Raw genomic sequence first — 14953 nt, 5'->3', positions numbered from 1 at the left:
AGAATAACCTTTTAAACTGGTCATATCTTCTGATTGAATTGTAATACCAACTCCCATTGTTCCTTTGAGATATCAAAGAACCTTCTTAATAAGGACAAGATGACATGTCCTATGCTCATGCATAAATTGAGACAGATAATTGACACTAAAGGTCAAATCAGGTCGAGTCATTGTTGCATATTGAAGGCCTCCCACCATACTTCTGTAAAACAAAACATTTGTAATAAGTCACCATCAAGTTTAAAAAGCCTTTTACCCACAGAGACTCGCACAAGACTAGGCTTAGAGTCAGATAGATCTGTTTTCTCAAGTAATTTATGAACATACTTGGTCTGAGTGAGAATCAAAGAAGAAGACATTCTCTGAACTTCAATACCCAAAAAATAATGAAGATCACCAAGCCTTTTCATAGCAAACTCCTGAGTTAAATCAAAAGAGCTGACCAATCAATGACAATGATGTTTTAGTTAGAATAATATCATCCACATAAAGGAGAAGAACCATCATATTGTTATCATTTTGAAACGCAAACATTGAAGTATCTGATGCACTCTTAAGAAATCCCCAATTTTGAAGATATGTGGCTATTTTATTAAACCATGCTCTTGGAGTCTGCTTTAGACCATAGAGAGCTTTGCGTAAATGACACACAAAGTCAGGGTGCTCAGAGTCAGCAAATCCTTGAGGTTGTTTCATGTAGACTGTTTCAGTTAGTTGCCCGTGAAGGAAGGCATTGTACACATCTAACTGATGAATAGGCCAGTTCTGAGTAATTGCTAGAGTGAGAATAACTCTCACTGTTTGAATTTTAACATCTGTACTAAATGTCTCCACATAATCAATGCCTTCTTGTTGATTATATCCTTGTGCTACAAGCCTTGCCTTGTACCTTTGTAAGGAACCATCAGAATTATATTTCACCTTGCAGACTCACTTGCAACCTAGAACATCATATAAAGGTGTCTTGGGTGTCAAGGACCATATCTTATTCTTTAGTAGAGCATGAAACTCCTCTTCCATTGTCTTCTGCCAGTGCTCACTTTTACTAGCCTCAATGTAACTTTTGGGTTCTATGATAGAGGGTAGTGTAACACTTAAAGAAATGTGAGAGCATGAGGCACAGTGAAATGAGCCACATGATCAAGAATAGTTTTAGGTTCACAATTCCACTCTTGAGCCTAGTCCTCATGGGGTGCACATTCACATCGGGTGTGATCAATCTGAGTAGGAATATCCCTAGATAACTCAGGAACAGAAGAGCTGAAAATGGGATGTGGCAAGAAAGAAGTTTCTGATGTGGAGCAGATAGGAGATGGACATGTCTGATCATCTAGACAATATGTGGTATGATAAGATGGAGTAGACATGTCTAAGTTTGCTGGCAAAGATGGAAGAGGAAAGACTTGATAAGAGGGTGTGGATTCCTGTTCCAAAGTTGGGCTTGAATGATTCAAGGACTGATTTGTGGCAAAGGGGAAGCTAAATTCATCAAAGATTACATGTCTGGAAACATATTCCTTATTAGATACAAGGTCCAGACACTTATACCCCTTGCGAGTGGGATCGTACCCAATGAAAACACACTTAGAGGATTTTGGACTAAGTTTATCATCCTTCACACTTCCCAATAAGGATAGCAAAAAGACCCAAAAACTTTAAGCATACCAAAATCAGGAATCCTATGATAAAGCATTTCATAAGGAGTTTTATAGGATAGAAGCTTACTTGGTGTCCTATTTATGATATAGGTTGCAGCAACATAAGCATGTTGGGATTTATACCTATCTATAGGATTATGATACTACCTAACGTTGTGAGCGGAATCTCAATCATCATATGATTAACACTAGGTTTCCCAGGATCTATACATGAACATATCAATGAACTAGAATCGGAAAGATGATTACCTTAATCGCTTTCCCACGAACTAAATTCCGACCAGTATTCAGAAGATCAGAGCTCCAAGTGTAGCTCCTCTACTTGAGACACCGAGTGTATGACTTGAACTCCCTCCTTCGAGTCAGCTAGGACCTTCTTGAAGGTTGAGATGAAGAACTCCTTCTTCTTGACTAGATAGTTGAGAGAAACTCCCTTTCTCTCTCTCAAACAACTCTCTCTCAGACAACTCTCTCTCTCTCTCTCTAAGAAGATTACTCTTAAGTTGAGTTAAGTTAAGTTGGCTTTTAGGTTGTCTAATTTGGTGCTAATATAGAATCCCGATTATAAGATTCTGACCCAAAATTGGATTCATAAAGACCTAATTAGAAGGTTTTTACCAAAACACCCTTTTAGGGTTATTTCAGTGTGGACGACCACTATAGCCCTTTCATGGGCTTCCTTGGCTGGCCCACTTAAGGCCTAGCCGGCCATGACATGGTCGGCCCCTTGCCTAGGTCGGCCATCGCATGGCCGGCCCACCTAATGCCTTTCCGGGCCTCTCTCTCGGGCCTGGTCTTGTCTGTCTTTGATCCAACTCCTCCGAACCGATTGGGCTTACCAATAATGGATCCAATCCATCTATTTGCCAAATCTCCCACTAGTCAATTCAGTCCGTACAAACCATCACTCTTATGTGTAACCCTTGTAGTATCCGATCTATGTTAGCCGTGGATTACCGAAGTGATCCGACGATCGTAAGCGGCTTCTAGCTAAGCATTACGACCTATGATTCGACCGGACTAGATGATATTTCGAGTAAGGTCGTCAAGATCCTATTCGCCAAATCGTACGCATTACCATCTTGGTCGAAGGACATTCTTCCGGAAGGATATCATTTCTTCAGACCAAGTGAATATATCATTCAGTCTCCCACTTGTAATTAGAACAAGTGCAATGCTCGATTCCCTTGTCTTTTTTATATCTCATCAGATACGTCATGCTAATCAGACTTTATTGATCCCGAGAATAAACCGCCAAGTCAAATGATTAATTCTTAATCCATTTGAGCATGGCCAGACATTTTCCAGTTGTTAGTCATCAAGTGACCCGGAAATACTTTATCCTGATTTTACTCAGGAAGACATATTCCATTCTTGCACTCCCACTCAATTTCATGTCTATCCTGCCTCGCCTGGCAACCACTTTTATGACCTCTTTTTACTGCACGACGTTCGGTGGTACCAAAGTTTGACATTCCTTACATAAACTGAGCGAGTGCTCATGTTTTAAGGAATCTCTCCAATTTGCTTAAATGAGAGTTATGACGATTCATAACTTCAACTGTTGAAGTACTCTCACTTTGGCGGGTTTCCAGTGTATCAACTATACACCCATGAAGTTGACTTGAATACTCCTATTCCCATAGCCCCAAGAAACAGCGTTATCATGTCAATCACTCATGCTAGTCTTTTTAAGTCATTGTTGTCCAACCAATGACCTGGACTAGGGATAACATAATGGAACGCTTCCATGTTCACTTAGCAGGGTTTCCTTTATTAAATCACACATCTAATAAACCTATATGGAACACTCAATTATTTTGGACTGTCATCTAAATTCTAAACTAAAATTTAGATGACGAAATAAACTAAGTTTATTTCAGATAACAAGAGTTTGTAAAATTTGAGCACCCACGTAAACTCATTTACGCTCTCAATTGGACAAGTCTCTTAGGACTCTCGACCTTGATCCTAAATTTGTACATCTTCCATATTCGTTCTAAGGTGACAGTTTAGATGTGGATTTTAATCCAATTTCGTTTTCACTTCGCTCATTATTACCATGTTGAAGAACGCCTTCATCAGCCTTTACGATAATATCAGTTTCTTAAACTGAAACTAGTATTTCCTAAGTTCTAGTTTTACTTTCTTATTTAGTAGAGTTAGCAACGACCGCATGAAAACTCATATTCATCCATTTGTCCTTCCTTTTGTTAAAAGTTCTTTCTATTTTACGATAGAGGAAGTCGAAGAAGTACTCATTCCTCTTGTTAAGAGTTCTTTCTATTTAGCATTGGAAAAGGTCGAAGCAGTCATGTCTTATGTCAAGAGCTTTTTACATTTTGCATTAGAGAAATTCGAAGAAGTGATTCCGTATGTTAAGAGATTTGTAGTTTTTGCAGAAAACAGAGTGGAGGAAGCTATGCCTTATGTCAAGGTCTTCGGGATCTTCTTAGCAGAGAAGTTCAAAGAACATCCTTATTGTTTGTGCTTGTTGTGTTGATCATTTGGTGGATTTCAAAATATATTCGTTTCATTCCTATGAAGACGATGAAGGCCCCAGGAAGAAATCACAGGATCACCAGGGAAGGCTTTGAGAAAAACCCTAAATCTTACTTTAGGAATCAAAGAAAGAAGTAAATGTTAGGAAAAATAACCTAATTAACTTGTTCACAAATATGAAGATAAAAGATGTGAAAGTAAAAGCAGAGACACCAAGATAATTTAACGTGACAAAAACCCCTTCAAGATAAAAGGTAAAATAACCGCGGGACCTAGTTCAGAAATCTTCCACTATGATTAAATAATGGGTTACACAATTCTTCCCTAAAGCAATAGGGGATTAACCAATTCTTCAAGATGTGTAGAAACACTCTTGGATAACAACTCTTCACCAAAATTATGGTGGATAAACTGAACAAAGAAACAAAGAAATAGAAATCTGTTACTCCTTAAGATTTGAACAAATCCTAGATTACCAATGGCTGAAGAAGATAACCAAAACTAAATTGCTTCACAAGATTAATAATCTTCTTTTCTTCAAACCAATATTTTTCTCCTTCAATCTCTCTTGGAAGAATCACTTCACAAATCTCTCTTTCTCTGACTTCTCTTTGTTCTGAAAGTTGTGAATAATCTCTTCCTTTTCATTCTCTTTTATAATGATAAATAGGGAGGTTTACCAATAGAAATAGGAATTCCTTTTTAGGCTTGAAAAAAATAGAAGTTTCTATCTTTTTCCCCCGATAAGGAATAAGGGAAATCCTATTTCAAATAGGAGTCCTTTTATTATAAGGAGGGACCCCAACAGTAAACTTATGGATATTACGTTCACTTATTCATTTATCTTGTGTTCTTATAAAATTATCCTGTCTTCTTGCTCGTTAAAAGTCACTAAACTTTTTCGACAACATGAAATGATAATAGAATAGAAATTAGTTGTTAATGTATATTTTCTAGCTACTTGTTATTTAATATCTTCTTATGTGAATGATCGGCTTGCTTTGTACATCGATCTGAAATTGCAGACTATTAGTTCTAAAAGAAAGCCGAAAAGGGTTCATTTAATAAGCAATGTTTAACTATATACCCTGTTCATAAAATACAACATAAAAACACCATGAGATTTACGTATAAGTACGAATGATTTGAACGTAAGCAGCATAAAATATAATCATATATGCATATCGGAGGAAGCTTTTATTATACTGCGTGCAAAATGATTTGAAGTCCATGTTGTGGATGAGTAGTGATACGTTGAGATGGGGAGTGAACGTAAGCAGGCGAAAGGGTAAAATGATATCGTTGCAAAATCATTGCAAGAGCAATCTTCGTTTCGGTTACTGCAAAGTTCATACCAACACAAGATCGAGGTCCCAAACCAAACGGAAGAAAGACTGCGGGGTTGTTGTTTGTTGCTTTCACCACACCTTCTGAAAATCTCTCTGGTTTAAACAGAAGAACATCTTCTCCCCATATCTCAGGATCATGTTGATTTGCTATAATTAGCATACTAACATCTATATTTGGTGGAAGAGTATACTTTCCAAGTCTTACTTCTTTTGAAACTGTTCTTATTATGGTAGGAGCTGGAATATAAAGCCTTAGGGTTTCATTAATAATCATGTTCATCTGCAAAAAACGAAAAGGGAAGCAATAAGAATAAGAGGAAATGATTGTTGATTGGCTTAAATGATGGGAAATAATTATTTCCCCTCCCTCAGAGCTCGACTTGGTTTGACTCGGAAGCTTATGTGACATCTATCTGACTACATACTTGCATCAGTTGTTTCTTGAAAACTCGGATAGTTTTAAAATCAAAAGTACAGAGATTGTGTCATCAATGTGTTGAGTAAGATGTGGGTGAAACTTTATACTTACTGTCTTTAATCTTGCGTTCCAAATATCATCTGGAGTCGGATTGTTTGAACCAAACGAGTCTATCACCTCTGTTCTTGCCTTGTCTTGCCAATCTATGTTAATGGCTAGAAGTAGACATGTCCATGTTAACAAACTTGTTGTGGTTTCATGACCAGCGATGTAAAATGTTTTGCACTCATCGATCATATCTTTGATCGAAACTCTTTTGCTCTCATCGGGATCCTTATTAGCTTTTACTAGCAATCCAAGATAATCACTCCCATAACCATCTACCTCTCCTTTCTTCATCTTTTCTTCTCTTCTCTTTATTATCTCTAAGATCTTTTTTTGTATTTCTTGTTCTAATTTGTTTGCTTCGATCTCGTCCTTTGTTGGCCAAACTTTTCTGCCACAATATGAATTAATTTTAGCTTTCGCTTTTCGAGCAATTCACACACACACACACACACACACACACACACACACACACACACACACACACACACACACACACACACACACATATATACTTGAGTTTGTTCAATAATTGTAAGCTTACCCAATACCAGGGAACCTTATCTTAAATGAATTTGCAGATAAAATTAAAGTCAACTTCATCAACATCTCAAAAATGTTCTTTCCTTCAACATAACTACTCCCAAATGCAGTTCTTGATATTATTTCCGACGTTAAAACCCTATATTCATCTAGTACTTCGATCTCCTTCCCTTCTTCATGCTTCCATCTCTCTAACATGGACTCAACGGATGCAATCATGGCAGGAACCATTCCCTTCAACCAAAACAAGAAGCAGCTTAAAAGGAAGATACACACATATACTTTCATTTATAAATAGAAAACTTACAAGAACAAAAGAAAAACCTTTAAGCTTTCGGCATGGAAAGCATGGTTAGCTAATTTTCGTTGCTTGACCCATTTTCGGCCTTCGGTTGTCACAAGCCCATCTCCTAATAGCTTCTTAATGAACCCTTGAGCCTTCTTCTTCACAAATACTCCATCTCTATTGTTAAAAACCTCCTTGATCAATTCGGGTTCCGCTATGTTCAACTGAGGTGTAGGACCATACCAAGAAAGATAAACTTTACCTATTTTTCATGATACCCATATTAGGAAATCGATATTAATTCGATAAAAAACGATCTAGAATTGAAAGTTGTAGTAATAACAATACCATAAGTTTTGATGCATAAATGTGTAAAAGGTAGAAGCTTGGGAAAGATGTCATGGGACAAATCTTCGATTGGTTTGTTTCTTGATTCCTTTAACATGTTGAAGATTTCTTTGGTGTTTCCATGAAGAAATTTGTAAGGAGGACCTTTGATTCCTTGTGAAGCTAATATAGTTCTTATATGAATTGGTTTCCACCATACTTTGTGTAGGAACTTGGTAAGAGCTAGTAATAAGAACAGAGGAAGCAAATAATAGACTAGTACCATTAAAATCGAGACTCCCATTTCTTCACTTTCTCTAACAAAAAACTATGTTGAGAGACAGTGAGATAGAGAATTGGATGAGGATCTATAGATTTGCTTGGGAATAATCTTGAAAGGAAGGTGAATAATCTTGGAGTCTAAAGATGTGGCAAGGAGAGAAGAATGATAAATGCCAAAACTTGTCACGACTCTTACAAGTATCTTTCAAGTCTAGATCTAAAAAACTAATTGTCTTGTCTAGGACTTACTTATTATTTATTCAAGTAGTAAGATATAATATCGACTTAACGAGGCAATGAAACCTAAAAAAGATGAGAAGAAAAATTAGTTTGTTTGGTCCCTACTATATATGTGACGTTTTTACGCCACGTTAAGTGTTTCTTATGGGTAATACTTTCTGGCTAAACTTATATTTAACCATAGTTTAGTAGATTTTAGTAATGTAAAAAAAGTAAAAAACCGATGTAATTCCCTTTTGGTATTACTTTATAATCTTACAAGGAACAAAAGAGAAAACTTTGAGCAAAAAGTTCTTCCGGAGACGGGAAACACATTTTATTCCTTCGACTAGTGTTATTTGTATTAAGAAAATGCACTCCCAACTCAAAACCAATTGGTTGTCAGCATCTGTGGATCTTCGATTAAAAATATTTTGGTTTAGAACTACGTATTAGATTAGGTCATTTTTGCCATATTTAAAGTGGAGGCAAGTCATTCTTGTCAGATTGTTTGACTCTTTAGAGCTTTTGGCAATACAATATGGAACCCTATAAAGGGTAGTTAGAGGACCCCTCCCCCTTCAAGTGTTTCTCCAAAGCTACAATAATAAAACACCAACACAAGGACATTACCTTCTACTTCTCATCTACCCTTCTTTTTCACTTTTCTCTCTAAGTCACTCAATTTTATGTACAACCACTAGATTAACAATCATGTTTGATGTTTCTTCTCTTTCATTGCTAAAATTACTCCTCAATTTTACCAATTTGGAGTATTAGACGAGTGAGATAGCATCCTAACCCATTACCATATCCATGGTTTATATTCAAGCCAAGAGCCAAAAGTCCTTATGGCGCTTAGTAGTAATAAGATACCCTCCAAGTTTTTTGCTCTTTCTTCTTACTCCAATTGTCATACAACTAGAGTTTTCGATACAATATTCGACGACCCCACCTCCAGTCCGCTTGCCTGCCCACATCATCACTAACTGCCATGTCATCGACCGCTTTTTTTGCCCTAGAACTAGTAATGATACCTCTTGTTTCTTTGCCTCTGCCACTATGGTTGGGCCTTTCTCCTTTCCTTCAACCACAACTACCTCAATTTCCACCTACCATACCCAAAAGTCCACAACCCATTATGAACTCAAAAACAGGGCTAATAACCTAATTACATTTACCTTAATTACTTATGAAGTCATTAACTAATGAAGCTTTGTTTGCTAATAATTACCTCAGGTCTTTTTACATGGCACATATTCTTCATAGTATTAAGGAGTTCATAAGCTTTTGGATTCTTCTCTATATTAGTGACTTCATGACCTGTCATTAATCAATAATTAACAACCCTAATTACATTAACATATATAGTACTTCTAAAGTTCATAATCAATGGTTAAATATTAATGGAAGAAAACATAAAGGTCTAACCTATATTTGAAGGTTTGGTGACATAGAGAAGTATCAAGATGTCTTGATTTTGAACAGTGTGAGAAAGAGCCCATTGTAAACCACCCTTAGCTTCAATGCTTGAATCAACAACTATCATGATCTTTCTACCTTGAACTGATCCATTTCTCGCCCCGTTTGTTAATACGTCACGCGAAACCTTCTCCTGAGTACCCAAAAAATCATCTTTTTTGTCAGTTTCACTAGAATTTGAGGTGGGTTTTGATTGAATTGATGGTGATCTAACTCGAAAATGAGTTGTAACTCTGTTCAAGCAAAAACTTGGCAATTTCGTTCCGATTCGACCCATTTCTTCATATGGGTATTATTTATTTTGATACCAACTTTCAAGGAACAAGAAGAAGAAGCAATGAACAAGGAATAGGAAATGTTGTGAAAACAAGTCCTAAATGGTGTTCTTGGAGGTGCTTATATATAAAACTTCTCTCTCTCTAGTCTTCTTTAGTTGTCATTCAATAATTTTTCTTCTTTTCAATTTACCTTTTGAACGTGGTGCAATGAAATTGTAGGGTCAATTCATCTTTGTTATTGGTATGGTAGGGCTTCCTCTTGGTACCCACAAATATGAAACAAGACCTCAAAAAGTTGAAATTAGTACAAATTTTATAGGAGGAAATGGAAAATTTTGTGTTTTGGTTAATGACACTGTACTCCCCATGTGCTATGTTTGTAAGTTCATGAAATGGTCTTGGATGCCCCATGGTATGTTTGTAAGTCAGAGCCACGTACTTTTGGGAGCATCTACTGGCGCCTTCCAACATTGCTCTTGGCGCCTCCGAAAAGGGATTGAATTTAGTCAATCCCATTTGTCCTATGACATCTATAGACACCCTTTTCGAAATGTATAATCGGAGACTCAAAACAATGGCTCGGACTCAGGACTAGTTCGAGGGTTCCGGACCTTTCAAGCTCTCTTCAAGTTCGAAATCTAAGGCATAAAGCAAACTCTTTTCAAGTTGGAAATCTAAAGCATTGAAAGCAAATACAGGTCTTAAATCCATAAGCAACCTCGGATCTTCATAGGCAAGCAAGGACACCAAATCCTTTTGTTGTAGAAGAGAATAAGAAAAAAACGAAGAAAGGACGGCAAATCTAGGTCTTACATCCATAAGAAAGTTCGGATCTTCATAGACAAGCAAGGACATCAAACTCTTTTGTTGTAGAAAAGAAAAAGAACGGAGGAGAAAGAAAGCAAGGGGCAACAAATCTAGGTCTTAGATCCATATACAAGCTCGGACTTCAAGGTCTAAAGACCTGGGTTTTTCTAGCAAAATCTTTGAAGGGAGAGAAAATAGAGAGGAAAAGAAGAAGAAACTAAGAAGGAAAGAAGAAGATGCGTGTTACAAATTAGTGCATCATCTTTCTTAAATCTCACATGGTCAGAGTTTGTTCTACATTTGGGGAAGTTTTTTTTATGTACTACGAATATTAGTTGTGTTGGTTTATTTAGTCAATTGGTTAATGGAGAAATAGTAGGAGTCAAATCACTTAGTGGAGTAATAATTGGAGTTAGTTCAGCTTACTTGAGCTATAAATAAGTGTCTTGCAGTCCTAGTCGATTATCAATAATACAATTTGTATTTCCTCTTATCTTTTTTGTTGATTATTATAGAGATAAGTTTTGTCAAACTTCAGCTTTCGTTTGTTAAGTTCTGTTATAGTTCAGTTCTTAGTGTTTTGTTACATGGTATCAGAGCTTGGTTGACAACCAAGTGTTTGATAGTATTACCCAGTGAAGAAGGATTGTTGAGTTGTATTACTTGATCAGCCAAGATGAATGGAAGTAATCAAATGACCATTGAGAAGCTTGTCGGTACCAATTACCAATATTGGCGACTATGTATGGTGGCTTACCTTCAAGGACAAGATTTGTGGGATCTTGTTTCCGGTGAGGAGATAATTCCAGATGATACTCCTAATCTTGGTGATGCAAGAAGAAAATGGAAGATAAAGTGCGGGAAGGCCTTGTTTGCACTCAGAACTTCGATTAGTAAGGACCTTTTGATCATGTTCGTGATCATGTGCGAGAATGAACTTGCTTCCCTCACCCAAGGTAATATGTCCATTTCTGATTACTTTCTAAAGGTTAAGAATGTGTGTGCAGAAATTTTTGAGTTGGACAGCGAAGAACCTATAAGTGATGCAAGGTTATGACGCTACTTAATTCGCGGTCTAAAGAAAGAACTCATGCCTCTTATTTCATCTATTCAAGGGTGGGTGAATCAACCATCTATTGTTGAGTTAGAGAATCTTCTCTCCAACCAGGAAGCCTTAGTTAAACAAATGTCTAGGAAGACCTCCTTAGATGTTGAAGATGCATTGTTTGCCAAAGACAAAGGGAAGTTCAAAAGTGCTGGAAAATACAGTTCAGGTTCTAGTAAACTGAATAAAGCTGAAGTGGAGTCAACAAATAGCTCCAAGTTGATATGTTATAAATGCGGGAAGGTGGGACATATGAAGTTGAACTGTCGTGCAAGGGTTATTTACAAAAGGTGCGGCAAACCAGGTCATATTAAACCAAATTGTCGTGTTAAGATTATAGAACCAGAGGAAAATGTAGCACAAGAAACCAGTGATGTTGATGAACCAAAGTGGGATAATTGTTTTTCTATTGAGGTCATAAATGAACTAGAAAACATGGGTTCTATTATGCACCAAAATGGAACAAGTATCGATAAAATCAGCACCATAAATTACCAAAAGGATTGGATTGTTGATTCGGGTTGCTCACATCATGCTACTGGTGATGCTACTCTACTTTCAGATCTTCGTCCTCATTCGAGAAAGCGAGTAATTGTGACAACTGACAATTCATTACATTCTATATTGAAAGGTCAGTTCAATGTTAAGGCTACTGATTCAAACGTCGAAGGTCTTATTTTTGAATATGTGTATCAAGTACCGGGGTTAAAGAAGAATCTCGCCTCAGTTTCGCAAATCACTGGTTCAGGTAAGTATGTTTTATTTGGTCCAAATGATGTTCAAATTCTTGGAAATTTGAAGTGTGTTGATGGTGATGTTTTACTCACTGCAAAGAAGATAAACTCTCTGTACATCTTATCTGCTAGCGAAGCCTATGTGGAGAAGACAAGTAATAATACTAGTGTTTCACTTTGGCATGCCCGACTTGGGAATGTTGGTTATCAATTGCTGCAACAAAGATCGAAGAATAGACTACTTGAAGGTGTTCCTTCATTTAAAACAGCACATCATGATGTGGTTTGTGCCGGTTGTCAATATGGCAAATCACATCATCTTCCATTTCATAAATCAACTAATCGTGCATCATCTGTGTTCGAACTTGTACATTCTGATCTCATGGGACCAACTAAAACACCAAGTTATAGTGGTTTCAGATATATGATGATTATTGTTGATGATAACTCACGCTATAGTTGGGTGTAATTTTTTAAGAACAAGAGTGAAGCTTTCTCTAATTTTATTCAGTTCAAGAAGACTGTAAAGAAGAAATTTGGGTCAGATATATGATGATTATTGTTGATGATTACTCACGCTATAGTTGGGTGTAATTTTTTAAGAACAAGATTGAAGCTTTCTCTAAGTTTATGCAGTTCAAGAAGACTGTAGAGAAGAAACTTGGGTCAGTTTTAAAGTGTTTGCGCACTGATAATGGGGGTGAATTTCAATCTCATGAGTTTACTAAATTTTGCGAGGATCATGATATGCATCGCCAATTAACATGTCTAGATACCCCACAACAGAATGGAGTCGCTGAGTGCAAGTTGGCGCACCTAACAACAATGACTTTATCTTGGCTACATGATAAAAATCTTCCCCGAGAGTTGTGGACAGCAGCTATGAAGTGTCCTTGTCAAGTGATCGCCCGACTACCGCCATGGCGAGGTACATCAAAATTTCCGTTTGAGATGTTATATAGTACCAAACCTAATGTGAGTTACTTCTAAATATTTGGTTCTCTTTGCTACGTACATATACCTAAACATAGTCGAACTAAGCTTGACCCAAAAGCAAGAAAATGTGTTTTTCTTGGTTTCGATGATCACAGGAAAGGCTGGAGATGTATGTACCGAGATACTAAAAAGATAATTACATCTCGTGATGTTGTATTTAATGAAGTGTCTACTTTATATCAAACTCTTGTCTATGGAGAAACTTCTGATTATGTACCACTTATTGAGTCAAATCTTGACTCGTTTCCTACACAAGTGGACTCCACTGAAAGGGGGAGATTAGATCCTCATTTACATGAAAATGCTGAACAGAGTGAAGTTACGGTACGAAGAACGCCAAGGCAAACAAGGTTGCCTAATTGTTTAAACGATTATGAAGTTCAATTAAATGAATGCACTATTACTTCTTGTTTTATGCTTGAAGACACATTTGATAATGAGCCTACGTCATACCGTGAAGCTCAAGGAAATGTTGATTGAGAAGGTGCAATGAAAGACGAAATTGCAGACCTCAAAAAGAACTCAACCTAGGATCTTGTACCTTAGCCAAACAAGTTGATCTTATTACATGTAAGTGGGTTTACAAGCTAAAGAAGGAAGCAGATGGGACCATTATAAGGCACAAAGCTCGCCTAGTTGCTCGTGGGTTTTCTCAACAATATGGCCTTGATTACGAGGAAACCTTTAGTCCCGTTGCAAAGATGGTCACTGTTCGAACTATCATGTCCTTGGCTGCAAACAAAGGTTGGAAACTTTGGCAATTCGACGTCAAAAATGCATTTCTTTACGGTGAATTAGACCGTGATATATATAAGGAACAACCATCTGGGTTCGCCTCTGAGAAGTTTCCTGATCATGTATAACGACTAAAGAATGCACTTTATGGTCTCAAACAAGCACCTCGTGCTTGGTATGGTAAGATAACTGAGTACTTCTTATTTGTGGTTTTACCCCATCAAATTCAGATCCTAGTCTCTTTGTTAAGGTGAAAGTTTCATTGTCCACAATGATTCTTCTTTACATGGATGATATGATAATTGCGGGAGATGATAAATCTGAAATCTTACGCCTTCAAGATGATTTATCTATTCGTTTTGAAATGAAAAACTTGGGTGAAGCTAATTGCTTTCTTGGTTTAGAATTAGAAAAACTAAATGGTTATTTTCTGTCCCAAAGAAGTTATGCTATGAAAATCTTGAAACGTTTTGGTAAGGAAAACTCAAATTACACAACCACTCACATGGATCCAAGGATGAAGCTACAAAAGAATAAAGGGAAATTCCTAAGTAACGTGACCGAATATCAAAAACTTGTGGGGAGTTTGTTATACCTATTGGAAAACTAATTAATTCCTTGTAAAGATGTTTTATAACGTCATATCAACCCTCACTACAATGATATTTTCTAGGGAACCATGGAGGCGAGGGCTACTCACTAGGAATGTTCTTTTTTTTTGTTGTTGTTGAAACACTCACTAGGAATGTTAGTACGAAGAAATGGGTGGTAGAAAAAGGTTAGAGTTAAAGAGGAAAAGATGAGATTTTTTTTTTTTGAAGCCACGGGAATCGATTTCCATTCATAAGTGATATAAAATCACATTTGTTTACATGGATGAAATTGTTATTTCTCTCTTCCAACTTCATGAGAGTTGCATACCTTTAAATGCAAAGTACCTCGTGAATAAGAAAGAAATTGGACTAGACTCTGACGAAGAAAGATAGAAAAAAATGAAAGGATCCTAAAGATCACAAATGAAAAGACCCTAAAGGTCAACAAAACAACTGATAATACAAAAAAGAAAATACTAATCAAACATCCCCGTTAAATTCGCCGGAAAACCGCTATTGTCGCCGGAAAACTGT

The 14953-nt window shown here is 36.8% G+C and overlaps 2 protein-coding genes across 2 annotated transcripts; both read right to left on the bottom strand.

Annotated features, from left to right (window-relative positions):
• Positions 1 to 5196: 5196 nt before the first annotated feature.
• Positions 5197 to 7795, bottom strand: LOC147563314 (cytochrome P450 CYP749A22-like). Its single transcript, XM_086636483.1, has 5 exons — positions 7210 to 7795; positions 6900 to 7123; positions 6577 to 6809; positions 6039 to 6423; positions 5197 to 5789 (listed from the first exon to the last, which is right to left on the bottom strand). Exons 1-5 carry the CDS (start codon positions 7490 to 7492, stop codon positions 5361 to 5363), a joined length of 1554 nt encoding a protein of 517 aa, XP_086492609.1. The 5' UTR covers positions 7493 to 7795; the 3' UTR covers positions 5197 to 5360.
• Positions 7796 to 8144: 349 nt separating this feature from the next.
• Positions 8145 to 9613, bottom strand: LOC147563313 (Adenine nucleotide alpha hydrolases-like superfamily protein). The gene is made up of 3 exons (XM_086636493.1): positions 9121 to 9613; positions 8924 to 9012; positions 8145 to 8801 (listed from the first exon to the last, which is right to left on the bottom strand). Exons 1-3 carry the CDS (start codon positions 9446 to 9448, stop codon positions 8517 to 8519), a joined length of 702 nt encoding a protein of 233 aa, XP_086492619.1. The 5' UTR covers positions 9449 to 9613; the 3' UTR covers positions 8145 to 8516.
• Positions 9614 to 14953: the final 5340 nt, after the last annotated feature.

This window comes from Eschscholzia californica, unplaced genomic scaffold (assembly GCF_041429995.1).
Source record: "Eschscholzia californica isolate CP2 unplaced genomic scaffold, dmEscCali1.0.p SCAF_1, whole genome shotgun sequence".
NCBI classification, from domain to species: domain Eukaryota; kingdom Viridiplantae; phylum Streptophyta; class Magnoliopsida; order Ranunculales; family Papaveraceae; genus Eschscholzia; species Eschscholzia californica.
This window is presented reverse-complemented; position numbering and strand designations above follow the sequence as displayed.

Bases quoted from the DNA above. Each gene is read 5' to 3' on its own strand.
- LOC147563314 (XM_086636483.1), bottom strand. From the start codon at position 7,492: ATGGGAGTCTCGATTTTAATGGTACTAGTCTATTATTTGCTTCCTCTG. The intron at 6,424-6,576 runs GTAAGCTTACAA...ATATTGTGGCAG, and splicing joins ATAAGGTTCCCTGGTATTGG to AAAAGTTTGGCCAACAAAGG. The intron at 5,790-6,038 runs GTAAGTATAAAG...CGTTTTTTGCAG, and splicing joins GGAACGCAAGATTAAAGACA to ATGAACATGATTATTAATGA.
- LOC147563313 (XM_086636493.1), bottom strand. From the start codon at position 9,448: ATGGGTCGAATCGGAACGAAATTGCCAAGTTTTTGCTTGAACAGAGTT. The intron at 9,013-9,120 runs GTTAGACCTTTA...GATTAATGACAG, and splicing joins CACCAAACCTTCAAATATAG to GTCATGAAGTCACTAATATA. The intron at 8,802-8,923 runs GTAATTATTAGC...TGGGTATGGTAG, and splicing joins GCCATGTAAAAAGACCTGAG to GTGGAAATTGAGGTAGTTGT.